The sequence below is a fragment of the Epargyreus clarus genome, unplaced genomic scaffold (genome assembly GCF_041222505.1).
Source record: "Epargyreus clarus isolate Ecla_fem2 unplaced genomic scaffold, WU_Ecla_fem_2.2 ptg000015l, whole genome shotgun sequence".
In the NCBI taxonomy this organism is placed as follows: Eukaryota; Metazoa; Arthropoda; class Insecta; order Lepidoptera; family Hesperiidae; genus Epargyreus; species Epargyreus clarus.
In genome coordinates, this window is record NW_027332223.1 from 5,669,722 (window position 1) to 5,696,803 (window position 27,082).

The window sequence follows — 27,082 nt, forward strand, 5'->3', positions numbered from 1 at the left end:
TATTCATGCATTCTTTCAGCCGCCAGACTATAATTAATTGACTTTCCAAAAGTGGTTAATGTAGTTCTACTTTGAAGTAATTATTTTGTCTTTGTTACTTTATTGTGAAAAATACACGTGATTGTTTTATCATATGATAGACGTTTCAAAACCATTGTTAAGTGTAACCTCGTCGTGGTCGCCCTGCCTCGCGTTGTGGTCGGCGAGCGTGGCGAGCCAGGCGTGGCGCAGGCGCGGCGTGGCGCGGCACGACGCCGCCAGCGCGTGCTGCAGCTCCGCCAGCTGCACGCTGCCCGCACCTACACACAATTTTTCTTTTTTTATAATTATACCTAAACGATGAGGCAGACGGGCTATCTGATGGAAAGCAGTCACCGTCGCCTATGGACATTTGCAACACCAGAGGAGTCGCCAATGCATCGCCGGCTTTGGAGGAGAGCTCTTTTTACACCTTTTTTGAAGAGCATAGATAAGTAAAGATTACTCACTCCTAACAAAAAAAAAGTGTGTGTGTGTCAGCTACGACGCACGATTGGAGTTTACTCCTTACGAATGATAATTATGATATATATCGAATAGAAAAAAAGGTAGGAAAATGAACGCATCTGCTAAAATGATAAGAGAAACAAACATATATCTGTAATTATTCGGATTATTTATATTACTTCAATAATGCGTATTACATAAAGTATGTTACAAAATAATATAAAATAGCGCCATCTAGTGGCAAGTTTTATAAATTGTAAGTTTGCAAGTTTATCAATCTATGTATTTTGGTTCCAAATATTATAATGGTAACTTAATATAATTGTTTATATTAAAGTGAATTTTAATACAATATAATTATTTATATTTAAAACAATGTTAAACGTTTTATAACTTAAAACTTAATAATTATAATTTCTTTGCCATCTATAAAATATCCTTGTTGCAATTTACGGATGAAATTTATATGAGACTCAATAAACATGTTATTATATGTAATTTGGATTGTTTCTGAATGTTTTATAATTCTAGAATTCATTTAAAACGTATTGCTAATTTTATATAACTTATTTTGAACATAATTAGCAATAATTCTGTAATAAATATTAAATAATACTGTTTTGATTTTGCCCGTTTATCGTTGATAGATGGTGTTGATCAATAATGCATCCATTTTTATAAGTTAAATTAATATATCAGTAACTTACAAAAGCCTCTTTATGTTAAAAACTTATTTTGCTAATATTATATCTTATTCAATTGCTTACTGATTTTATATGTTACTCTTCTTTAAAAACGTTCATAAAAGATTGTTAATCATATTATGGCGCCAATGTTCATATTTTTCACAGTGTTTATAAATGATCAAACCTATAACTTAATTTATGCAAAAATGTAAACAAATTAGTTAATGACGTTTTAATGTTTTATATATTGCTAATTATTTTTATTGTAATAATTACTTTCATATGGGATTTGAACTTACTGTATTTTAAATTAATAAAAGCACTCTTGATTCATATTTTGGTTTCCGTTACGCCTCAACTTTTCGTGTTACACTTGATTTTACTCCTCATAAAATTTCCGTACCGGGCCTTATAACTCAAATCGTTTCTTAAGGAGTAAACTCCAAAAATGTATCCAGTTTTGACAATTTAAATTGTCACTGTCATCTATTTTCGTGTTTGAAAGATATTAAAAAAAATTGTAGTTTTTAGATCATTTACGAATGAAACGATATTTCTCCGCACTTTTTCTTAGATTTCGTATTTTTACACCACTCAACTGCGCATGTCGGCATTGTTCCGCGTAAATTGATATCTATACTTATCTATGACACACAACGACGATTGAAGTTGGTCTCATATTATGAAACAAACACGCACACACAATTTTATAAAGTGGTTGCACATACGTGTGGCGCATGACGTCACTGTGACTGTGTAGTCCGCGTAAAACGCGTAAAACTTAGTCCGCTCTGAATATAGAAATGAATCGCGTCGCCATAGAAAATTGTATGACTACATCTGCTCGCAACAACTTCAGAACGGACTAGCAGTTTGGCGCGGACTATACATACTTGCACTTTTTGGAGTGGTTGCAAATACGTGTGCTTCATGACATCACTGTGATGTGTAGTATAGTCCGCGTTATGAAATAGTGTATGTTTAGAACCGCGTGTGTTAGTTTTAGTTCAGTCAAAGTCATGAACAATTTTATTATTTTCAATCATGACAGCGGCACTTATAAAGATCGAGAGTCCTAACATTTATCTATAACTTATATTCGTACAAACCTGCTCCTGTTGACCCACCAACGCCGGCCAAGCGCGCCCTAGCTCCCACTACAGTTCGCACACGCCGCATTAGTTCTGCCACTTCACTCGATAAACCTGTAAAATGTTTAATAATATGACATTTGCTAAAGTATTACAATTTAATCTTTGACGTATGTGTTTTGTAGAGAGTAAATAAAAAATAAAATACGGATAGTTCAAACCTGTTCCTTTCATGGCCTTGTCACCCGTTGCAAAACAGTTGATAACTGATAGGGACTCTTGAAATCGTTTGCAGTTCAGTGCGGTGGAACTATCCAGCAATTTGGAAACTGCTATGATGACCTGGAAAATAATTCCTTATTCAATATAAAACAACAAAACAATATCAAATCTATCAATCTGATGTTGATTTGTTGTAAATCAATTTATTCTATTTTGTGATAAAATAGGCAATTTTTATTGTAAGGTAAATAAATAAAAAATATAAACAAATCAAATACAACTATTCAATACAATTATTTAGGTGCTTTAAACTTTTGAGTTGCGATAGTAAATAAATATGCTTTTAAAATGTATACTCTTGTGCACGCCTCATGGCGCAATTAGCTTACACTGGCAACATCGCACCGGTAGAGACTTTAGTACCAAGCATCTGGTCACTACTCTACGGCCGTATTAGAGTCAAGCATCACGCACCTGCAGATGCACGCGCGTGAGGTTCCCGGCGGCGGCGTGCTGGAAGTTGGCGCGCATGAGCAGGTAGAGCGCGGCCGCCGCCTCGCGCCGCAGCCACGCCGCGCGCGCCGCGCACAGCTTCACCACCGAGCTCACGATGCCCGCGCACAGGGTGCTACCTCCTGGGCAAGAAGCAGTCGTTTTATTCGCATCACATAGCACCACTCACCGAAGGAAGGTTCCATCCACATCAACTGGACCCACGGCGGTCATTTTTGCCGCTTACGTGCAAAATGTGGAATGAACTTCCGCCTGAAGTACTTCTCGAGTACTATGACATGGGGCTCTTTAAGATAGGTGCAAAAAGAGCTCTCCTTCAAAGCCGGCGATGCATTAGCGACTCTTCTGGTGTTGCAAATATCCATAGGCGAAGATGACTGCTTTCCACCAGGTAACCCATCTGCATTATTGTTAGGTATAAATATAAAAAAATCTCTATTACGATTTTCTTCATTTTGTAGGAAGAAGGCAAAGGCAGCAGATTGATAAGTACATGTCATTCATGAATAGTACGTTGAAGTCTTCCCCAGATGTTGAAATTCTGGCGTATTCTTTCCACTCGGTTATACATATTCATTACCAAAGTAGGGATAATATTGCTATGCTTGGATCGAATCCCTTAATGGCTTTCTAAAATATCCGCAATAAGAGGAATTAGTGTATTGTGGGCTATTACTAACAATACATCACAGAAAACATAGTATGCTGTAATTAACTGGTATAGAGAAAATTATTTTTCTTAAATCTTAAAGTAAATTTATAACAACCATTACCTTCAAACAATGTTTCCGAGAACTGATTTATGTATGCTCTGAGCGCTGCAAACAGATGCTTGTACAGCGTTTCGCTTTGAGGCAACTGGAGCAGTCTCACGTATGGTTTGGCGGCTATCCCTTCAGCAGCTCCTACGTTCTTCATGAACAGACACGCGCGGTCTATGATGTTCAGACCGACTTCTGTAGCCAGGCATCCAGCGGATAATACTGCGTGTTCTATCGCTTCTAATTCTAGAAAATATTAAACTTCTATCAGAACACAAGTTTAGAACAATGTAAACTGAAATTATAGTATATAATAATTGGGGCAATGAGGAATGTTAAGGCAGTTTTAGGCAGAATGAGCAAGAAACGTGCCGTCATCTAACCATAAATAACAATTGATTACTTTTAACAAACAAACAGACAAACAAACACACTTAATTTTATAGAGTAGAGAAAAAATTGAGTAGGAGAAGAATAATATAATATTACCTGTCGTAACAGTAGTAGCTACTAGATTTTCTCTATTAACAGTATTATTCTTTTCGACAATAATTGGAGGTTCCTTCGAGAAGTCCGGTGGACTCATCCTAGCCGGCAAGGTTCTGGCTTTCACTGGTTTTTGTTTGCCATTTTGGTCTGGCGTAGGAACTCGTTCAGTCAAAATTTTCTTTCTTCCAATGTACTGGAATTGTTCGGCGCATATTCTAAAAATAATATTGAATATTATGTCATTATCATCATTAAAAGTCGTTCAAACGTTTTTTTACTAAACAGAGTTTTTCCGGTTTAAATATTTTGCCATAAAAGCTTTTGCAAATAAAAAGAAGTCAAGCATTATATGAATTTGGAATGTTAATATTTCGGGATTTAAAGATGTAAATGCAGGTCTTATCTTACCATAATTACGATAGCGTAATTTACTTCTTATGACAAATAACTTAAACACATATAGATAATTTTCTTCATACACTACATAATTACGAAACTTTGTTGTTCTAATTTATGCTGTAACCACACATTCATAGTTTATTTCGGCCACAACCGATACGATTGAATAAAAAAATCAAAACAAAGCAAGTGCTAAATGAACTAACTCTAGAACGTTGAAGAAGGCCTGCTGCTGGGCGGGCGAGTGGGTGCGCCACCACTCCACCAGCCGCTCCTCGTCCAAGTACTTCAGCACGAACAGGAAGCACAACAACACGTCGCGGACCTCCTCCGCTGACATCACACCGAACCTGGACATCAAAGACATCGTGTTATAGTCATAAGGACTACTCACCAACTAAGGGTCACTTTACCGACATACCAAAAGCCTGATAGTATGAATTACAATATTAAGTAAGATAAATAATAGGTAAACTGAAATATGAAATTTAGAACGACGCAGCAAGGTCACATTTTACACACTTGAATAATGTGTTACTTCGTTAACTTCTGTAAAAGATTGAGATCATTTTAAAGCATTATTTGCATATGAAGTAACATTTCATGTGATTTATTTATGTTACATTCTGGCGAGCTTGTAATTTTTTTATTGTATAAAAAGAATGTAATAAATTAGTTTAAGCTAAAGTTTCATTTTGCTTCTTCATTCTTTCTAAGATATATTGTTTACCTGTTCACTTGATCGCCTATTTCGCTGAGATCCAACCGCGTAGAGTTCCTAGGCAACGAGTCTCCACCTGACATTGTTGACACAGACTCTAAAGAGCTCTGTGATATGTTATTTGTGTTATCTACAAACATACAATATCGCTGTAACAACCACAGACGCCACAACAATATTAACTTACAAATTGAGACGCGTAACCCACGATGATTCAAGCATGTAATATCTGATAAAAACAATTATTTATTAGCCATCAATCTTTTCTTTTAAAATTCAGTTACAAATATTATTAGTTAAATTATTATACTATCTAGAGTTAAATGCTACTGTATAAAAACATAATTATAATTATGTCAAAAACAAATATTAAACATTTCCAAATATTCTTTAAATTATTACGTGCTTGATTATCCCCGAATCTATTGTAATAATTAATGAACAATCACTCAGGGCGTTAACACCTCAACCATACAAAGACAATAATATTGTAGCACTTACCTTTTCCGTACATTTGGTTACTAATAGTGGGCGGGTCTTTGAAGTGTGCGGAGTTTCTTACTGGTGTATGGTCGAAATGCAACGTGAGCCGGTTTCTTCGAGGCGTGCTGTTCGCTGAGACTACTTCCTTTTGGGTACTATTTAGTACGGGGTTGCTAGTCGCGTCACCGTCTACTTTGTCGTGCCCATTTTCTATCACAGGACTAGCTAGGCTTTTTGTAACTAGTCTGTGTGCGTTATCTGTAATATAAAGTCTCTTTTATTATAGAAATATTAAACGAATAAAAGAGATTTTTAACGATTTATAGGGATCATATCCATTATACTTTATTTTTAACAGTACAATAAACATAACCCAAATACATAAAAACATAGGTATACTTCGCGCCAAATTTCTAGTCCGCTCTGAAGTTCTTGCGCGCAGGTGTAACACAACTACAAACATAATAATATACTCTTACCACTTACCAGCAGAAATTTTTTCTTAGCATACTTACTATCGAACTTTTGAGTTAGGTTTAGTATCAGAAGAGTGATCTACTTTAACTAGGACTCTAATTCCACCTGGAGTTAACTTTTGATGTTCAAGGATGGCCGTGCCCGCAGACTACAAGTCCGTTTACCACTTAAGTTGAATAAAAATAAAGCCTCACCGAGTACGATGGTGAGCCAGGGCGCGTACAGGTGCGCGAGGCGGGCGCGCGCCTGGCGCGTGCGGTAGCGGTCGTCGTGCTCGTGCTTCGTCAGCAGCGCGCGCAGCGCCGCCAGCGCGCTGCGGCGCTTCTGCGGCGCCTCGCGCAAAGACTGCTCCACCTGGGGGCACCGAGATTATGTTAGCTATGATACATGGGTATGGTGACGTGGTTAAAACTTTATCATTAACCCATTATTGTCCCACTGCTGGGCACGAGTCACCTCTCAGAATGAGAAGGATTAGGCCATTGTCCACCACGCTGGCCAAGTGCGTATTGGTAACCTTTGAGATTTTTTTTATAAATCTCTCCGGTGTGCAACTTTCCTCACGGTGTTTTCCTTCACCGTTTAAGCAAGTGATAATTAATTTCTAATACGCACATTACTTTGAACAATCAGAGGTGCGTGCCTAGGATTTGAACCTAGGACCCCTCGATCGAGAGGCGGAGTTTCTTAACCATTAGCCTATCACTGATTATATTAAAACTTAAACCGATTTATGTGTGGGCAAATAGGATGATGATATTCGTAAAACAAATTAAATATTGTGTAAGTAATATAAATCGCCAAACACAGGTTCGTACACACATACAGGTCGTCACATAGTAATAACACTGCCTTGCCAGTATTGTGTGAATATAATGTATACTAAATTATGATAACTGGTTGATTATAGTATATTTTGGTAAAAGGTAAATAAACCGACATATTATTTTTATGTCAAGGTCCAAAGACAATGACTTGTTCAAAACCAAGCATTTTTTATTCTTAACTATAAAAACAAATCATACCTGCTTCAGCAAAGTGCCAGCGAGAAAATGTCTCATTGTGAAATCTTCCGTAAGCTTCAATTTGGCGGGATCTAATAAACAGAAAATTAGCATACAATAAGACAATATAAATACTTAACAAAAAAGAAACACAATGAATTATATAAACTAGTATCATCCAAGACTTACCACCTAAATTGATTATTCTTAGTACAGATATTTTGGCAATTAAAGCCTTAAGAATGATAATTGGAATAATATTTCTGTGTTGTGTGAAAGTAAGATAAAACAAACTGGCTTTATAATACAGTCAATATTAAGTACGGAAAAAAAAAACTAACCTTCATCACTGTCTCTGTTTAATTTGTTTGCTTGTAGAGGAAGGTTGAATGATACAAAATGTTCGTGGGAACAGATTGTTTGTAGGAATGTGAACTTGAAATCGAATAAAACCTTTGGATCGCATGTTTTGAATTTTTCCAGATATTTTTTGATTTGACGGAAGATGAAACCTCGATCCATGAATGATAGGCATGACTGAAAAAGATAACATAAATAGTTTACATGAGAAATAGAATAATAGTAGATACAGAGGAGTCTAAAGATCGAACGGCTGAAATAAATAGATTAATTAATAAGAAATGTAACAACGAAACTTACTTTGAGGAACAAGGCAAGATTTTTGTTGAAAACGTAGGTTTGAATTGGCTGTTGTAAGATATAGGACGGCTCAACAATCGTGACTAATCTGTCAATATTTTCTAGGAGATCAGAGTGGAATCTTTCGTGGCGAGACATCTAGAATAGAAGAAGAAATATATTAAAATCGTAATTAATGTTTTTAGGCGATTAAATCTATCATATTTTAGTATCATTGTTTAATTTAGGTCTGAGAATGTCTGCTAAGAGAAATATTATAAGAGAATGGTATTGTCATAATGAGGTCAATACATTTTCGATTTAACTTACTTTAATCCTACCAGTGTTGATGAGGTATTGGGCCATGCTCTTGATGACAATATCGAAGAAGAAGCTGGAATATTGCATAAACTTGTGTCCCAATAAAAAGTCTTGTTGGTTGGGGTCAACGAAGCGATAAAGTGGCGCCATCAGTACTGTGTGTAGTTTGAACTCCACGCAGTTGAATACATACTGAAAATAATATTTGATTTAGTCGTTATATTTACTGAGATCAAATTAGTACCTTAATTATCTAGAAAAATTATGAAATTTCGAAGTTTGGCAGGCAAAAATTGGTTATAGATTATTATTCCTTAGTAACGTTTGTGAGGCAAATATCAAGGAAATGTATTTCAATATACGTAACATGCATCCAACACTATTATATAATAAAAATATAGGGGGTTACCTTCACATAACTGTCCAGCAAGTCCTTTCGTCCGTAATCATGTATTAGGTGAACAAAGTGCACAATCAACTTTACAATTTGATGTCCAATGTCAACTGTATATCCTTTTTCGAAAGTCTGCAAAGATTTTAAAAACATTAAACATAGAAAAGTAATATTCACCACCACCGCCACCTAATATAAAGTGCTCAACGTAACTAATATAGTATGTGCCCAATTGACACGTCACACAATTTAATAATATATAATAATACGTACTAAGGAACGAATGTACGATGCTTACAGCAAATTATATGAATGTAATATGCAACTTACCATCAACTCGAACAGCTGATTAAGTATCGTCGGCAGGAAAGCCACGAGCGAACTCAGGTTGATAGCATGAGCAGCTTTGAGCGCATTGCATACGTCGTTCCAGGGTGGGGGCGAGGGAGAAGTCGCAGGCGAGTCTGTCTTCATGAGCCGCTCGATCTGACTGAACAGGTTGTGGAGGTGCACGTCGCGAGTGGCCACCGTGGAATCTAACACCAGCTGACAACGGAACAGCTGTTTCTCGCCCTCTACCCATACTACTTCTGGGCCGGAATTCTGTGTAAAGATTAAGATATTGTGATAAATGATGAAGACAAATGTCAACCCGCATGAGGTAATTGTCATTCATTTCATTCATTCATATTATGGATTTGTCAGAAAACTTCAATTCGAAAACATAGAAATGATGAATTATATTTTGTCTTGAATGTGTGTGAAAATGACCCCCAAAACGAGTTAAAATCGTTCTATTCTACCTTAGGCTAAATATATAAGAAAGTTGTTTATCATATGACCTGAAGATAACCAATAATTAAAGAAGCATTTATAAATATGTCAATTTCGTAACATAGGCATTTTATTGTTTTTTTTTTGGGGCAGTTACGATCTACTTACTCCTTTTCCAAGTCCAAGTGGCTGGATTGATAGATATCCAGAAGGCAAGTGCGTCGCTATGGGCAAACTAACTATCTCGTCGACCAATTTATCACTCTTCAATAAAGGCACCCAAGCGTAACTGAAATAACAATCAAAATATAAGACTTCATTAAATATTTTTATAGTTTTAAAATAGATAAATACAAGATTAAGTTTATGTTTATTCCAATCCCATCACTTAATCGAAATGTTCAAAGATTTCAAAGTATTTCTATAAACTCACCCTATACAAGTCTCAACATTTGTATCATTCTTCTTGGCGAGATCGCAGGAGATGTGATGGAAGGTGAAAAGCAAATGGTGTTGAGAAGTGATGGTAGCGGGTAGGCGAACCTTCGCCTCGTCACACCAGGTCGGATTCGCGTTGTGATGTAGAACAGAGCAACGGTACTGCGTCGTCATCCCAGTGCGTCCATATATTACCTAGAAATCATGCTTTTTTATTTAAGATAGTTGATGTAATTATTAGCCAATTAGTAGTAATATGACAATTTATCATTTACAACAATACTTTGTATCCTTTAATACTACTAACTACTACCAAATATAGTATGTGTATTTAGTTGTATTTACTGAGGTTGTTTACAAGTTACAAAAATCACACTTCTGATAATTTTAGAATTACTTAACGCACTTTTTTGCTTGAGAAAATGGACACAGTATAGTAGTATATAGTAGTAGTATAAGTATATTCTCTTATAATTAATTACCTGCATAGGTTTATTATCCCCGCTATCACAGTCCCTTAACTCGATCGAACATGCAATATTCCTGGCCCTGGCGAACATTTTCTGCGACTCGAAGTTCAAGGAGAGTGGTCGCACGTACAAGTGGTGTACAAACGCAGCGTACGGTTGTTCGGCCTCCACGTTGAGAGTCGCTAGCTCCAGCGTGAGCGGCGACGCGGGGGGGAGGGGGAAGGGCTTGAGAGCTGCGTAAGCGCTTGTCATGCAATCTGAAAATTTAATATGAAGTTTAAAATGATAATTAATAATGTATATCAGAATTGATTGTGATTGAGCAGGTCCGTTATTTACAATTCAGTAGAGATAAGGTATCCTCCTTGACCGAGAGAAATCGGGTAAAGTCGTATATAATTAATATTATTGACATGTGAGGTTTAAATGAGGATAAAATTGCATTTTTATTATTTGGAAAACTTTATAGAATAATTTACGTAGGATATTTTAAACAAATATATAATAAGAACATACTTTGGATCTGCTCGTTACTCTGTTGTATATTAACGCTAAGCCACCCGGGTATCACAGTCAGTTTCGCCAATTTATCCGGTTTGCGGAAATCGGACAAAATCTTTATTAAATCATCATCTGACATCTTATTTGGTTCTTGCCGGTATATGGCTGGAAACTCGGGAGTGGCATCTAAGTCATTGCTGTATAATCTGTTGATAAAAAATAACGAGTAAATTCAATGGGACAAGGTCTTGCCTAAAGGAAAGAGGTTATCAATCGTCAGTTAGGTATGTGTAATAAGTAGTAGTAGTTAGAAAAGATATTATTTACATATGAAAATTTAGCTTTCGTATCTTAGTGTCTACTGTCTGCAGTACTCGAGAAAAGTAGTAGGTGTATTGACTTCAAATTTGTACATATTATAAGAAGTTTTTTTAATTACTTACTTGAATAATGGCTTGGCCGCCCACGCGAATGGCATCCTATAGTTACCCACGCGGTTAGCATAAGCTTGCACTGTTTTGTGAACTTTCAGCCCTAAACGCGGGTCCTTCGTAGCTTTCAGATAGGGCTCTAGCACTTGACTAACGTGCCCTTGGAGTATTTTATCAATTCTTACTACTAAAAATAGGTCAGGGTGTGGATTGTTCACTGACAATACAACCTATGTGAGAAAAATATGAACAATTATTGATTTTAATTAATTAGTAATTGATTATTTTCATTAGCTAGAGTAGCTAGAGTTATTTGGTTAAAGAGTGTTGTTTATTACGGTCAGTTTATATTGTCACTAAAATATTGTGGTAATTATAAATTATTATTCTCATTAAAATTATTCCTCTTTAAATATACATTTAAAGAATGCTTTTTAGACATATAATTGAGTAACAATTCGCATTTTGTGCATAAAAGAATATTTTTTATATTCTCACCTGTCTCTTTGATCGAAACCACTCATCGGATATCTGTTTAACGTCTAACTTAACATCGCAGCTAAAGTTTTCAACTAATGACTTTGTGCACTCTGTTTCCTTGACTAGATCCTTAACCGCGGCGTGGTTGAGGTCGAAATGGAAGTTTTCAGTGAGCTTTCTGCCACTCCGGGCGTCGTAAAGAGCTAGAGACGTGAAGTACGGCTCCACTTGGCACAATAGCTCCTTGTCGCCATCTATCGGCGCTTGTAACCTAAACTTTAAGCTTTCGCATTTGAGCAAAATTCTTTGGCCAAAATGTTCCCTGTAACATACAAATGTAATTCATTTCATCGGGAAGTAATGTAGTACTATTTTGTTAAAAAAAATAGACACGTGTAACAGACTTCCAAAAAGGAGGAAATTCTCAAACAAACTGTATTTTTTGTTAAATAAATTGACACGTACCTATATCTTTGTCAAATTCTCATCAATAAAGTAACAAATTCTGATTTAATTGTGTCAAATTGTTCCAATTGTATGCATTCATAAAATATATTCATAAAATGTGTCATATTAAACTATTCCACAATCTTCTCGAAACTTACTTGAATGGTTCTAACTGAGGTTCAGGCGAGGGCGCCCGTTTGTACGGCATACTGAAGATATTCGAGCGGCACTCGCTCCGAGCCGCCGCTATGGACATGTCGGTTTCACGGGAGTATCGCATTAGTAGCGGGTTCATGCTCTGCTCTAATCCTTTCAGCGTTCCGTATGTCGGGGGTGGGGGTTCGGCGGTGAGGGAAATATCTGAATCTATAAATAATTATGGTAATAAAAGTAAAGTATTTATAAATAAGCTACGTTTAAATACCGCACAAATGAATCAGGTATAGAAGAGAATTGCGTTTTAAGTATTCAAGACTTCCACGTAAAACTATACCACCGCATGTTTAGACAACAAGTACTTAGATTTGTTGGAAACGCTTCATAAATAAATTACTCATAAAAGGATTACCATTATACTGTGTATTTCATTAGAAATGCACAATATAATCATAAGATTATATTTTAAAGATATGCATAATACATATTTGATAAAAAAAAATCTCACACACAAGACTTAATAATTTTATTAAAAAAATGTGAAAGCCCACCTTTATCTAAAACTTCGTCATTTTGATGAATTTCCTGATCCTGATTTTTCTTTAACGCCGCTTTAAATGCATTGATCCAATCATTCATTTCGTCTTCATTGTCTGCCGAAAATGTATACCCCTTGTTGCCGGACATACGCAGCTCAAAACAAAACCGTCCGCGCTTTGCGTTCTAGAGTAGAAATATAAAATACTTACATATTTCTACAAGGAATATAATATTAAACAGATTTTTCTTATAATATAGGAGTAGCAAAGGGCTTTCAATCTTCTAGTAGGTGGCTACTGCCGCCCAGACATGTGTGAACAACCCAAATAGGATTGGAGGTGTGATACCTATGGTCGGCCACAGAAGAATTTCTTCCTTGAGAACTAAGTTGTAACGTTTCAAATAAGTGTCTCCCTTACACTCCAAATAAGAACACAGCAGAGCTTGACACTAATGTCGTCAAGTAATTATTTCGATACTGCAGCTATTTTGAGAATGAGACTTAGTTATTTGAAATATTGAATTCGAAATATTCCGCTCAAATTGAGTTTATGGTTCATAATGGTTCATATTAAATAAAGCTGATTTCGAAATAATATTTACCGCGAAACTTATTAAAATTTGCCCTACATTTGTGAAGTCCACTTCGATTTCGTGTCCCTTAGATAAAGGCATGTATTTATAAGAAGAGCGTATACTGATTAGATAACCAGGATAATAACCTATATATTCGTAAATTTCAACATAACTACAGTACAGTTATTGTTAGGGCTATCAGTGAATTCATGAAGTATGTTTTGTACAACGCAATTTGTCAATAAATGTTTTAAATCAAATTAATGTATTGACAGCATATTTAATCTGGGCCTCGAACCTATTCCAGAAGTCCGGGTTCGAATCCTAGGCAAGCAGATTTCTGAATTTTATCTGTGAGTACACCTATATGCCTAAGATATTTTAATCCCTAGACCTATATGCCTATCATAAGTGTGTGAAGGCTACCTATTCATCCTAGGACAGAGTAATGGATTATGACCTATTCTGATGTATATCATTAATTCATTATGTATGTTGATGTCATATTGATGTATATATACTTTACTGTTCTGATGGTCCCTGTGTAAAGTAGTACGTATGGAATAGTAACTGTTGATAAGTAAATAAATTAGTATTACCTTAACAACATCGGAGCAGAAATCCATAACAATAGTGAGCTTTGTGTCAGTTTTCTTATCATCCTTGTACACTTCGAGTATGTACGTTCCATCGGCTTCTTTAACCATTGAGCAATATCGTTTCTTAAAAGACTTCGATGCGAGATTGCTAAATATTCTATCTGAGCCAATTTCGGGACCTTTGAGCAGGTATCCCTCCTTCGTACCGATATCCACTTTAGCGGCTTGAGCTTCATCGTTTTCGATTTCAGCGTCGATGTCGTATACTTCCTCGGGTAGCTTATTGTATATCGGCCTATTAGTATCATAAAAACATAATGTAAGTATTATAGTTTTAAAGGACCGACTTTGCGACAGGTCGCCCAAATGTTACAATTTTTTTCGATACATCTAGTAAATGAGCACGCATAGAATTCTCCAAAATTAAGTGGTCATTACCGTCCATTGATATAATAATATTTCATAACTATTATAAAACAACCAGATAGATTTTTGATAAGTAAAATTCATTCATCTGAGAGATAGATAATAAAAGTGTGTTAAAAGGTGATGTTGTAATCCAAATGTCACCCACATTATACATTTAGTTAATACTAGCTGACACGGCAAACTTTGTACCGCCTCAAAATATATTTATCAAATATATTTCATATAAAATATAGTCTATGTTGCTCGTGGTTAACGTAGCTTTCGAATGGTGACAGAATTTTAAAATCGGTCCAGTAGTTTTTGAGCCTATTCATTACAATCAAACAAACAAAGTTTTCCTCTTTATAATATTAGTATAGATATAGGTACACTAAACATAGTTTATATAACGATTGTTTTAATCCCTAGACGCGACATTTAACCTTTGCTGTTTGTCTATGCAAACCGAGTGTGTATGAAGTGTGAACTCACAAGGATCTTGTTTATGCAACTAAAAGGTCAAGGGAAGCAAGAGTTTAGATTTTATTTTTCATACTCAAAGTATTTTATGTAATGGAAACAGCAAACAAGTATGCAACTCTTCAGGTGGTCAGTGCTACTCACTGCTTTGCAGCTACAACTTTGTTTGCATTTGCAACTGACTCTTATTAGGTGTTTTACTCGATATCGATCAAAGATTTGTTGCCGAGGACTATGTTGATACGACTCATGCTCTTAATCTAGTAAAATTATAATAGGTAAACTATGTTTATTCAGTATAGTTTCTATATAAATTTATTTTCAACATAAATAAATCACCATAGGTTTAGAAGGCGTTTTGTTAATTTATTAGGTACCTACATGTAATAAGTATGATGAATTCGGAGTTCGGACGTCATTATAATACCCACCCGTTGCATGTGATACTAGCACATTTATATACACGTACCATACACCAAGCAATATGTATGGATGTTTACCATAATATATTTTAATACTCATAATATTATGTCTCATATAGAGTACGATTACACATTCCTATTTCAGTCGCTGCTTAGTTATGCGTTATCACTAAGTCACTGACTAACAATAATGGGAAGGTCCTACACATTATACTAAACTTCCGGCGTTTTCGATAACGATATTTAATTTTAAACTAAAAAGTATCGATTGTAGGTACATTTTAAATATCTTTCAATATCTTCTTAATTTTCTAAACATGAAGAATAATGTAATGTAATATGAAGGATATATTATAAATATATGGTAGCACAGTAGTAATGCCGGCAGCTTTGGTGTTATAATCACCCAGGAGCATCAGGAGCCTTTTATAATTTATTTATTGTTATTTTTAATCATAACTTAATATATTAGAAGCGTAGTACCAGATGCATAGATCTAATCGGAAAGAAAAATTTGTAATTATTGATATTTATGATTATGTTATGTATAACTGAACCTTTGGCTTAAAGTATAAATTTAAATGATTGTTACAAAGTAAGCAATAACAATAAACTTTATTCATTCACAGGCGTGCTTACGTACATTATGCTTTTCCTGTTATGGCAGAAACACGGAAATGACACAAAAATATATGAATTAGATACGTTGTATGTATAACCTTCAAAACTTCAAAATCTGTATCAGTGTTAAACGTTACACTCCACAGACCGTGAAAAGTATGTTAATGTTGTTAACGAGCTAATTTGATTGGGATTTGATGCAAACAGTGCAAATGTTTCATATTATGGTTAGCGCTGTAATTAATAATACTCCCTCAAATACCTTCATAAGTGAAGGTGTATTTTGTATGTGCTAAAGTCGATACTAAACAAAGCATAGATCATTTTACCTTGCCAAAACAAAGTTCTTTAATTAGTTCTTTAATTATAAATTATAATTATTACATGGTTGCGCCACAGTTGCGCTTTCTTGGTTTGTACTTTTTAATTCAGAAGTATGGTATGGTATTCAGAAGGAAATTGGTGCAAATTACATACCTCGGCAAGTTGTGACAAGTCCCAGAATATCCGCTGTATTTGTAATGTACAAGGTTCCAGCTAGAGGCATAGCTGAGCAAAGCTTGTCTGGTCAGCAGTGGACATGACGCTGCTGTCCTTACATCAGGAACAGCTGTCGTGACTGTTCTCCAGCGTCGAGGGAGTACCACACTCTAATATTATTGAAAAAAGGGCATGTATCAATCATATCATATTTATAAATTGATAATAGTTAAGTATTTAATTTTTGGTATAAAGTATTTTTTTTTATAATATAGGAGTAGCAAACGAGCATGTAGTCCACCTGATGGTAAGTGGCTACTGCCGCCTATGGACATCTGTTATCAATCCCAGATAGGATTAGATATTCCTACCTGAGGTCGGCCACAGATGCGCCGCTACCCTTGAGGACTAAGCTGGAACGCCTCGGAAAAGTATATCTCCCTTACCACACCCTTCAAAACGGAACACAGCAGCGCATAACACTGCTGTTATGAGGCAGAAAAAGGTGTGGTGGTGGTGGCGCCGAAGTCGAACCACAAAGGGTTCTACCACCTTCAATGTGTCCCAGGATCCCAGGATAACCATTTCCAAAACAAACAATGCTTTTTTGCCCACTCACGGCACTACTAGAAAAGTTTCACTTCAAAACAAAGGAATTATTAGAATATAATATTTTAATAAACAGTATGTATAGAATGAAACAATTCTAATATAATATATTGTTTATGGTATTAGTGATACATTTAATTAGAAGGCAGTTTCCATTAAAACATAAAGGTTTTTCCTTATACAACATTTGGTATATACCTAGAAACATCCAATTTTCAAGAGAATTATTAAATTCCCATTCACATAAAAAACATGACAAACCACATTGTGTATAGGTGTGTACAACTGTATATAGAGTGGGACAATAAGTATCCAAAAGTCCTTTTTTCCTCAATGTACACATGTAGAATTAGATTGATAATTCTAATCCTTCCTTTAATTTACTTACAAATGGGAATTATTATTTATACATGGTTACAATTTTAATATGTATGGAAACAAACTCATTATATACTTACAGAAACATCATCCGAAGGGTACAGAAGAATGTCTCTGAGTGGATCATTCAGCAGTAATGTTTTATTCTCTTGGATGTATCTTTCAAAGTCTAATATTGTACATTTATTACTTGCAATGTTCTGTAAAATAAAATTTTTAGTTTACAAGGTGGATAGGCATGTCAACCTCACACCTCACAAGAACAGTCCTAAGAACAGAACTTATAGAATTAAATAAGACAACAAAATATGGAAAAAAAAAATAAATTCCTTATTACTATAATAGATTATTGAGCATTAGCTCAAGTCAATGCATAAGCAAACAAAACACAGAAAAGATAAATATATTACAAGGGGGGTTGAGGACACAAGAAATCTTAATGCATAAGCCTTATGATACTTAGTAGGATAAATCATATTTCATCATTACATTACAGTTATGAAAATGGGACTTGGAATAACTTTAATACAAACAAAACAGTTTATATTGTTCATGTGTATCGTTCATAGTGAATTTATGACGGATAATAATTATTAGCAATAAATTGCATGAAAATAGCGATAAACATAAAGATTAAAAGGCAATAGTTTAGTTCTGAAAGGAGAGGATGACATGGATAATGAGGCTTAATGTTTTATTTAACCTTGTGGCCACTGTTTAACAACGGAACAGCTAATGTTATGTAAATATGCATGCATATTGTCTAATGGCCTCATACTAATGGCTATTTGTTTGAGCTATATTAAATAACATTATGTTATAGCATAATAAGCAATAATTACCCAGTGATAGCAGTGTAACTTTTGTAGCAGTAGTAATAGTAGTACTAATAATCTCTATAACTATACTTCTGATCTCTATCAGGGTTCAAATTTCACTTTTTAACTTTTTGTCATTTGTTTTTAGATTTTTTCTTTTTTTTTTTTTAGCAGTAGCAGACGAGCATGCAGTCCACCTGATGGTAAGTGGCTACTGCCGCCCATGGACATCTGTAATAAACCCCAGATAGGATTAGATATTCCTACCTGAGGTCGGCCACATATGCGCTGCTACCCCTGAGGACTAAGCTGGAATGCCTCGGAAAAGTCTTTCTCCCTTACCACACCCTTCAAACCGGAACACAGCAGCACCTAACACTGCAGTTATTAGGTAGAAATAGGTGTGGCGGTGGTGCCGCCAGAGTCGAACCACAAAGGGTTCTACCACCTTCAATTACTTATTATTTGACAAATAATAAGTACTTTATAAGGAAATACACACTTTGGATTTTCTTCATATTGTATGGTTTAAGATATTTATTTTCTAAAAGAGTACAACTCACTTACATAAGAAAATAAATGTTCATTTTCAAATAAACACACCAAGTATCGGAACAAAATAAAATTCTTGAGATTTTACAATTGTAGGTAGGATTGCATTATTAAGAATAAGAATAGTGGAATATTTCAAGGTATAGTTGTACTCAAAGGTGCATAGAATGGCCTAAGTGCTAAGAATTTGGTAGAAATAGGTTAATGTTATTTCAATATCATATTATATTGATATTGTTAATAGTCCCTACATTTAATTTTAAATAAGTTAATGGGAAGTATTATAAGGGATTAGGAAACAAGTAACATTAAGTGGCTTATACTCAAGTGATTGTATACTATCACATAACAAACAGCATGCGATATGTTCAGATTCTTTGGATTTAAGATCATCCACTTACAACTTTTGATTTTATATCATAGAAAAGAATTTAGTTCATTTAATTAGTATTTTCCACTTGGATGAAATAAAAAAAATATTTAATATGTGAAGAAAGCATTCATAACAAAGCATCTGGTGGTGGTAGGAACTCATTATGTGTTTACAAATTTCTTATTAGAAGTACACTTTAACTCTAATGGATTAGGTAGAGAATTATACAAATAGACAACCATGCCCTTATGGGGTTTTTAAACAAAATAATTTCGACATTGATACATAAATGCTTGATATTTCTTGTATAGATTTTACTCAAATCGACCTTTATTATTTTAATATGTAATTATGCACATATAGTTTTTAAATGTACAAATTCACATCAATTTAGCAAAAGAAAAAAAACAGCATTGAAAATAATATTGTCAAATATTATTAAATATTATCGTGATTAGATATAAATTTAAGTCAAATATAAATTTTATGAAAAATGTTTCTTACACATCAAAGGGTTGGGATTTCCCGATTTAACCACAAGTTGAAAGGTGTCTCAGTATAGCGGAATAGTAGACCATTTTTTTAAACAACGAAATGCACAAGAACCTGTAGCGGCTTATGTAAAGAAAATTAAGATTTTTAACAAATAGAAAGCTTTAAATAAATAATGCAAAAGCTTGTTCTAAATAAACACTTACCTCATATTCGGCGCCATTCTTCTTACTTTTAGAATTCACTGGAGGCATTTTAGCTGATAAAAACGTTCACCCAACGAATTCACAAATTATTTTAATTTCTGCTACAACTTATTTACATTTTGAACACGTCAATTTGCAGTCATAATACAAAACGCCGAAAATTCTGCGTTCGAGGTGAATGAATGCGAATAAAACTTGTCAGAAATGATGGCATTGACGGCTTGACGTTAATAAACGAAGAATGACAAGCACAGACTACTTACAACAACATTGACAAAGAGACAAAATTGTATATACATAGACAATATAAACAGATAAGAAAATATTTAATGTGAGTACAAATCTATTCCACTTATGTCATATCGTACTATTTCTTGTATTGTATATAGACGGTTGCCCGCCTACATCAGGATTGGCCATGGCGTCTCACGTGGGTGTTTGGGCGACTAAATTTATTTGCAAGCCAAAATATTATTTTAAAATAGGAAATACTGTATTTCAGTATTTGCCTAACTTATTTAACGACTAGAGTATATTCATACATATTATATTTTAATTGTAAATGTCCTTTTCTGTATGTTATGACATTTATTATTAACTTGGTAGAATGCTACAACTTACCTTTACCCTGTCCAGATGTCGTTTACTTTTAAAATAACAAACTAGATAAGAGCGCGTAAATTCGTTTTATAAAACTGAAAGCATGATTATTGATAATTTGCTTATTGAGTTTGCGTTATACTTATACAATAGGTACGTATAATGTGGTATAACATAATTATTTACTAGTTTTTGTATTCTAGTACCAAAAATAAGAAAAATATCTACAGCAGTATGTAAATTTTTAAGTTCAATATCATTTAAGTAGTTTTTGCTTATTATTGTTATTTATTTTTTGTTACACTCTTTGCCAAGTTATTTACTGTTTTGTAAAAAATAGTTAGTATAAATTAAAACAACATATTAAATCGATTCATGTAATTAATCTCCGATACATTTAATACACCAACCAATACTTTCAACAATAAATTTTTCTAGGTTTTTTACACAACATTCATTAATTTAAAGTTATTTCATGTTACATTCAGTAATTCAGTGAGTTTATTAATTACATTCTACGGTTATTGTTTTATAATCAGCGGTAGGTATCTGAGTGATCGAATGCTGATGCATCCGACTATTAACTTCAATAATCATCCCATTAATTTTCAAACTGTTAAAGTTGGATTTATGATAGCGGCGCAGACTACTAAGAAGTTTGTAATGAGTTAATATCGGAGTTCTGGCATTTATGTGGGTCCTGGAACACGAAGTGTTGTGGGTGTACGGTGCAATACCCACAAAAGGCTTGGGGATTGAGAAATGCTTGCCCCAAATAAATGACCAAAGAGGCACCAAGTGTGAACGTTTTTGGTGATTCCACTTTTATGGTTAAGCACTGTTGGTCTGACAAGCATGTTAATGAGTTTTCATACGCATTTTCCTTTTCTATGTAGGGTGTCCGGGAAATACTAATCCACAGGCGTACAATATTATGGATAGATATTCTTGTTTAGGAACGGAAAACATATTTGCAACAGAGTTGCAGTCACTTTCGTACGAAGACATATACAATACACTTATAATATAATATTTATTAAAGAGCTATGTTCAATAATTTGACTAAAGTAGGTACATATACACAATTATATATAGAATTTACATGCAATGCCAACGACGACCATACTTTGGTTTCTTTCCAACAATCGGTATAATATTTTGTCCGTCAATGTTAGAAGAAATTTTAAGCTATACATGAAACATAACTTATATCAAGTTTAACTTATGTAATTAGTTCGTTATTGTGATTGTTATTAATAAAACATTACAGGTAATATAGTACAGTCAGACACAACGGTTGAGGTAGGTACATATTAACTAATTATTATAAACTCTACCTCAGTCCACATTTCTTATATAAAACCTAGATTATGCGAATATGAACTACATAGTTGCGGTTACTTGTACGTCTTATATAAACAATATAAATATTTGTTTTATGTAATCGTGGAGTCTTATACACATAATACAGAAGTCATTTTTGTTATTAAGACGACATTGGTATTTTTATAGATAATGCAAATATCCTAATATAAGGACTCAGATCTTGGACATTACTTGATTATATTTTACTTATAGGTATGGCAGTATGTATAAAATACGAGTATGTCTGATTATGTTCTTAAAATTATATAAATGTAACAGCGTTATATAAATTTTCTGTAATTTGTAACAATTTAGATATTTGGTACAATAATTTATGGCACGAAAGATAATTATTATCTTTATAAATTACTCAATCAATTACTCATTGTTTTGAGTTAGGTACGAAAAAGTAGGTAACATATATTACAATACTTAAAAAAATACCTACTATTATATTAATTACATACTTATTAATCTTATTATGAAAATATCACACTAAGTAACTGAGTATTTTATAGTGGGATTCTAGATCTTTTATTTCCATATAGTCTTGAAAATGATATATTATTTCATTAACACTCAAATTGGTCTGTTCTACTCCGTGACAGGAATGTAAATGCCGTTCTGCCCGCGGACGTCGAAGGCGAAGAGCGCGGCACGTATTGTGAAGCCAACGCAAATGCTGGTCGTCAAGTATACTCCTCTTCAATTTCGTCGTCGCTGTAATCAGAATCGGGATCTGGATCTGGGATTGGTTTCAAGTAGTCAACACACGGTGTTATCTTGGGAATCAAGTAGCCTGTTGAATCTTGCGGAGGCGGCGGTGGTCGTGGCAGCCGAGTTTGCGTAAAAGACGTATCAGCAGCTTCAGCCACTTCTAACTTTCTACATATTTCGTCAAAGCCGATTCTTTCCCTAGGATCGGTCTCCCAACATGCTCGCATTAACTCACATGCAAAGCGAGGACAATCCTCGGGTGGTACCAATAAGATTCCTTGCAAGATTCGTTTTGTAGCGCCGTCGTTGTTGCAGCCGTAAAATGGCTGTTTTCCGCGACTGTAAATTTCCCACAGTACTACACCGTACGACCAGACATCTGATTCATGGGTGAAACGTGCGTAGACGATGCTTTCGGGGGGCATCCAGCGCACCGGCATTGGTCGTTCACCGCCCATCTTATAATAGTCGCATGTGTATACATCGCGCGACATGCCAAAGTCAGCAATTTTTACAGCTAATTGGGCACCGACTAGACAATTTCTAGCAGCAAGATCTCGGTGAACAAAATGCCGTGAAGCAAGATATTGCATTCCACGGGCAACTTGTAATGCCACTCGTAGTAATGCTGGTTCGTCCAAACTGGGTCCAGGCTTACCACCTCCTCGTGATCCTCGTAGTACGCCTGCTAAATCACCCCATTCCATGTATTCGAAAACCATCCACGGACTCGCGCTGATATCGTCTGAAAAAGACAAACAATATAGATATATAAGTAGGAATTAACTTTAGTAGGTCAAGTATAAAGGAAAAAATGTCTTTTATGTCTTCTATTTTAAGAACCCCTTCGCTTACGATTATATTGAATATGTTATGAAATTAAATGTGTATGGACGGTAGAAAGACCATAAAAAATAAAAATAAAAAGGGAGTAATTATCTGATTACCTCTGTACACGACTCCAATGAGGGCTAAAATATTTGGATGCCGGAAAGCCGACATGATGGAGACTTCCCTCACGAAATCGTCCTCGGCGCTGCGTCCGGCGCTTTCTTTCAACACTTTGATAGCGACCACCTGCTCTCCCGTGGTGTTTCGTAAAACCCCTGTTGAAAGTAAACATACCACTTCAAATATAGATTTTTCGATTCAGTTCGTATCTGAATATACTTTGACATATAAATTATTTTTTGGATTAAATAATATGTAATCGAATTCACTTTTAAACAAAATTCACGCTAAAAATGTATTGTCAGGTAACAAAAAGCTTTATCCTTGATATAATAATACATCTATATTTACCTATCAGGACCTTCGTTGTCGTTAAACGATATAAGCGTTTTTAAATAATTTTGATTAGGTAGATGATAATGAAATACAAAGAAAATGCAATATAGTTACGATCTACGACTAACCTTTAAACACTTTCCCAAAACATCCTTCGCCAACTTCTTCCAGAAAAGTCAATGCGTTTCTGTCTAATAGGGTGACCTGGGGCTCGTTGGCGTCAATGTTGGGGTCGGCAGAACCTGGCATAGTCCCCGGAGTCCCGATCGTGCCCGCTCCACACACGCCGTACTGCGGGTTCGTTATATACCGTTCAGCAAGCAGAGGTTCTCCAGGTCGTACGCGCTATAAACATAACGCATACTAAGCAAAACGACCCGGAAGCACATGAAACATGCATTGTGACAAGACTGCTGCTGACGAGTATTTTTTCTGCCTGTGCATGACAGCCCCAAAATGTTACCTATTTAATGTTACTATGAAAAATGACTTAATTTAGTTTTTAAACATTATTTTAATGCAGACACAGTATGTGTCAGTGCTATTTATTTATTATTTGGATGTGTACGATTAATTTTAAAATGTGAGGTCCCGAACTTTAACATTACTAACCCCTAAGAGGTTTAAGTCTCAAAATATTAGGGTGGACTAAAACCAAATGAAAGAAAGACTACTGTCAGACACTTTAAAATGATATATTACTGTACCTACTTAAATGGTAGTAGACGAATCTGAATAAAAAAAATCTCAGTAGTCAGTAGGCACTCTTTCTTTACATTAATTTATTATTTTTATTTATTTTAAACATATATGTATGTGTATTTTTCAAGTACATATTTATGAAATAATTCAGAACAGAATAGGCATAGTTACAACTTACAAGACCAATGTTTGATATTTTGTTAGCACAGTGTTTGAGCATTAAACCCCGCTTACAAAATATGGTTTGCCCATGGATTTGCATGACCCGCCAGTCAATGACATCATGGATTGCGTTTCATTTAATTTACAAAGGATGCGCGTTTCGTATGTCAATTGTCAATAGAGGATAGACTGCATGCCGACGTAATATGCATTTATTGTAATATGGGTGATATGAGCATTGTTAAAGCATAAACTTCTAAGATCTCTTCATAATTTTGTATCTTTAAAAAAATATATTTATTTAAAAAGTATTATTTAAATATCCAAGTGCACATTTATCTATTTACCTTACATTTTAAATTAAAAACAATCAAACTATTAAGTAGTAAAACTATTAGTTTAAATTACATTTTCGAGAACGCAATGAATTATTAAAATTACTGTAATCATTTGCGATTTCTTGCCATAATTGTGGAAATCTGAACGTAATGCGGGTACATATATTTTAAGTTCCGGTGAATGTACGTAATGTAAAACGTTATATATTAAAGCTGATTCATCTAATTGTTTACTTACCGGTTTCACTTTACCATCAACAACGCAAATCCGTCTTTTGATGTAGAATATGGCAACTGAGACCAATACTAGTAGAAATACGCTGCCCAATAATGCTATGCTCATTATAATCTGGGCGTTTTCTCCACCTCCATTTCCTACTACAGCAGTGTCACTTCCTGCTGTTGCTTCTGCATAAATTTCACTACTAACGACTCCCTCATTTGGTACCTAGAAATAAATCGACACAAGTTAGAAATAAGATAATATTTTTTTATTATAATTCATGTTATTTTATGAAAAAAGGATAATAGATAAATGTATATTTGAAGCAGATAAATATGTCAGGTGTTATAACTTAAATTTAGATATAGTTATACCTACATAAAGGTAATTATAGTGGTTTAATATAACGTAAACTATACCTTACTTTATCTTACTATTACAATATGCCTTGATTATATATGTCCATGGGCGGTAGTAGTCATTTAACAGGTAGACTGTGAGCTCATTCGCTCCTTCAAAATTATAAAAAAAAATACACCTTTGTGAAACCCATATTAAACATATATTGAAATATTACAAATTAAGTAGTATTTAACTTTATAATTAGGTACTATCTAAACTTAAAACAATCAAGATGTATGATTTCTACGATGCTTATAAGTAACTAAGTATATTATAACTGTCAACATCATCATCATCATTATTCAATACCTACAGTAGGCAAAGGATAAAATAGTCATGATATTTTTTTTAAATTAAATCGATCGGTTTTCTTTGTTCTTTATGACGAGCTTTGTAATAATCAAAAATAACTTCTTTACATGTAGGCAAGACAAAACCATGAAACACCTTTTTGTATTTTGTATGTCTATCAATATTCTTTAATTTTTGTTTCATATCTTTAAGATTTAAAAAAAACAATCATTTTTCTATATAATTATGGCAGAATTTCGAACATCAGTCGGAAACAATTTTCTGTTCATTACTTATACCTACTTTGTATTCTTTTTGCACGTAATTTGCCAAATAGTACAAAATACTCGTAAAAATGAAGAGGCCCATCTCTAAATTTGGGTTGTTATCAGTGTTTATCTATCATGAATATTTATCAGGATGGAAAAACACTGATTTTATGTTCAATCCCAACCATCGTCCCACGCTTAGTACGTAGTATATAAAATCAATACACTCATCAGACTCATCAAAGAAAGTAAAAATATTAACATTTTGGTTAATTTTCCAGGAAAGTTTTCAGTTCTATCATACTCGTTGGAAGATTTGGTCTGATTGAATACTCATTTATTTACATTTTCTTATTACTATATTTATTGCTTCGGTATATTAACCATTTCATTGGCCCCTGTGTAACTAGAAGAATATTTTAAATAAACTAAAATAATCTAGCATTGAACATCAGTATCTCTCTGCAAAGAGCAGGAGATTTACGAGTGTAAGCTGGATAAGGGGCGTTAAATATTGTTATACTGTAGAGTTAATAAATAAGTTCAATATGAAAAAAAGTGTATGAAGTAGAGCGTAGATGACTAGTTGGTCTTACTTGAGCGGTGGGTGGTAACAGTGTATCGGCGGATCCTATCGACGTCGGAGGCGATCGACCATTATGGATCTCTTTCGGCGTCAGTGGCGGTCGCACGTTGTGGATCGCCTTTGGTGTTAGCGGTACTGCAAATTGATAAGGTCCAATTTTAATAAGATCATTATCCTTTGACTGGTACATGCAGAATAAAAAA

General features: G+C 34.5%; 2 protein-coding genes across 3 annotated transcripts in view; both read right to left on the reverse strand.

Moving 5' to 3' along the window:
• Window positions 1–20,157, reverse strand: part of Ziz (dedicator of cytokinesis protein Ziz) — a 42,782-nt gene extending 22,625 nt beyond the window's left edge. The window contains exons 1-28 of the mRNA XM_073080211.1: window positions 19,938–20,157; window positions 17,577–17,696; window positions 16,507–16,679; window positions 14,099–14,393; window positions 12,935–13,106; window positions 12,386–12,593; window positions 11,799–12,102; window positions 11,313–11,530; window positions 10,885–11,075; window positions 10,381–10,625; window positions 9,894–10,093; window positions 9,629–9,749; window positions 9,017–9,289; window positions 8,702–8,818; window positions 8,302–8,484; window positions 7,993–8,130; window positions 7,674–7,869; window positions 7,354–7,424; window positions 6,523–6,682; window positions 5,870–6,109; window positions 5,378–5,498; window positions 4,854–4,997; window positions 4,249–4,463; window positions 3,772–4,005; window positions 2,960–3,120; window positions 2,485–2,605; window positions 2,282–2,377; window positions 169–299 (exon numbers count right to left, since the gene is read on the reverse strand). Of these exons, the coding sequence (XP_072936312.1) occupies window positions 169–299; window positions 2,282–2,377; window positions 2,485–2,605; window positions 2,960–3,120; window positions 3,772–4,005; window positions 4,249–4,463; window positions 4,854–4,997; window positions 5,378–5,498; window positions 5,870–6,109; window positions 6,523–6,682; window positions 7,354–7,424; window positions 7,674–7,869; window positions 7,993–8,130; window positions 8,302–8,484; window positions 8,702–8,818; window positions 9,017–9,289; window positions 9,629–9,749; window positions 9,894–10,093; window positions 10,381–10,625; window positions 10,885–11,075; window positions 11,313–11,530; window positions 11,799–12,102; window positions 12,386–12,593; window positions 12,935–13,106; window positions 14,099–14,393; window positions 16,507–16,679; window positions 17,577–17,696; window positions 19,938–19,985 (4,896 nt within the window). The 5' untranslated portion in view covers window positions 19,986–20,157. The remainder of the gene's footprint in view (window positions 1–168; window positions 300–2,281; window positions 2,378–2,484; window positions 2,606–2,959; window positions 3,121–3,771; window positions 4,006–4,248; window positions 4,464–4,853; window positions 4,998–5,377; window positions 5,499–5,869; window positions 6,110–6,522; window positions 6,683–7,353; window positions 7,425–7,673; window positions 7,870–7,992; window positions 8,131–8,301; window positions 8,485–8,701; window positions 8,819–9,016; window positions 9,290–9,628; window positions 9,750–9,893; window positions 10,094–10,380; window positions 10,626–10,884; window positions 11,076–11,312; window positions 11,531–11,798; window positions 12,103–12,385; window positions 12,594–12,934; window positions 13,107–14,098; window positions 14,394–16,506; window positions 16,680–17,576; window positions 17,697–19,937) is intronic.
• A 1,365-nt stretch (window positions 20,158–21,522) lies between these two features.
• Window positions 21,523–27,082, reverse strand: part of LOC140747686 (tyrosine-protein kinase transmembrane receptor Ror) — a 48,358-nt gene continuing 42,798 nt past the window's right edge. The window contains exons 4-8 of one of the 2 annotated variants that reach the window (XM_073080223.1): window positions 26,890–27,014; window positions 25,347–25,556; window positions 24,035–24,197; window positions 23,567–23,725; window positions 21,523–23,364 (exon numbers count right to left, since the gene is read on the reverse strand). In XM_073080223.1, coding sequence (XP_072936324.1) covers window positions 22,592–23,364; window positions 23,567–23,725; window positions 24,035–24,197; window positions 25,347–25,556; window positions 26,890–27,014 — 1,430 coding nt within the window. In that variant the 3' untranslated portion in view covers window positions 21,523–22,591. Of the gene's footprint in view, window positions 23,365–23,566; window positions 23,726–24,034; window positions 24,252–25,346; window positions 25,557–26,889; window positions 27,015–27,082 lie in introns of both variants that reach the window. The other variant, XM_073080222.1, reaches the window with a different exon arrangement.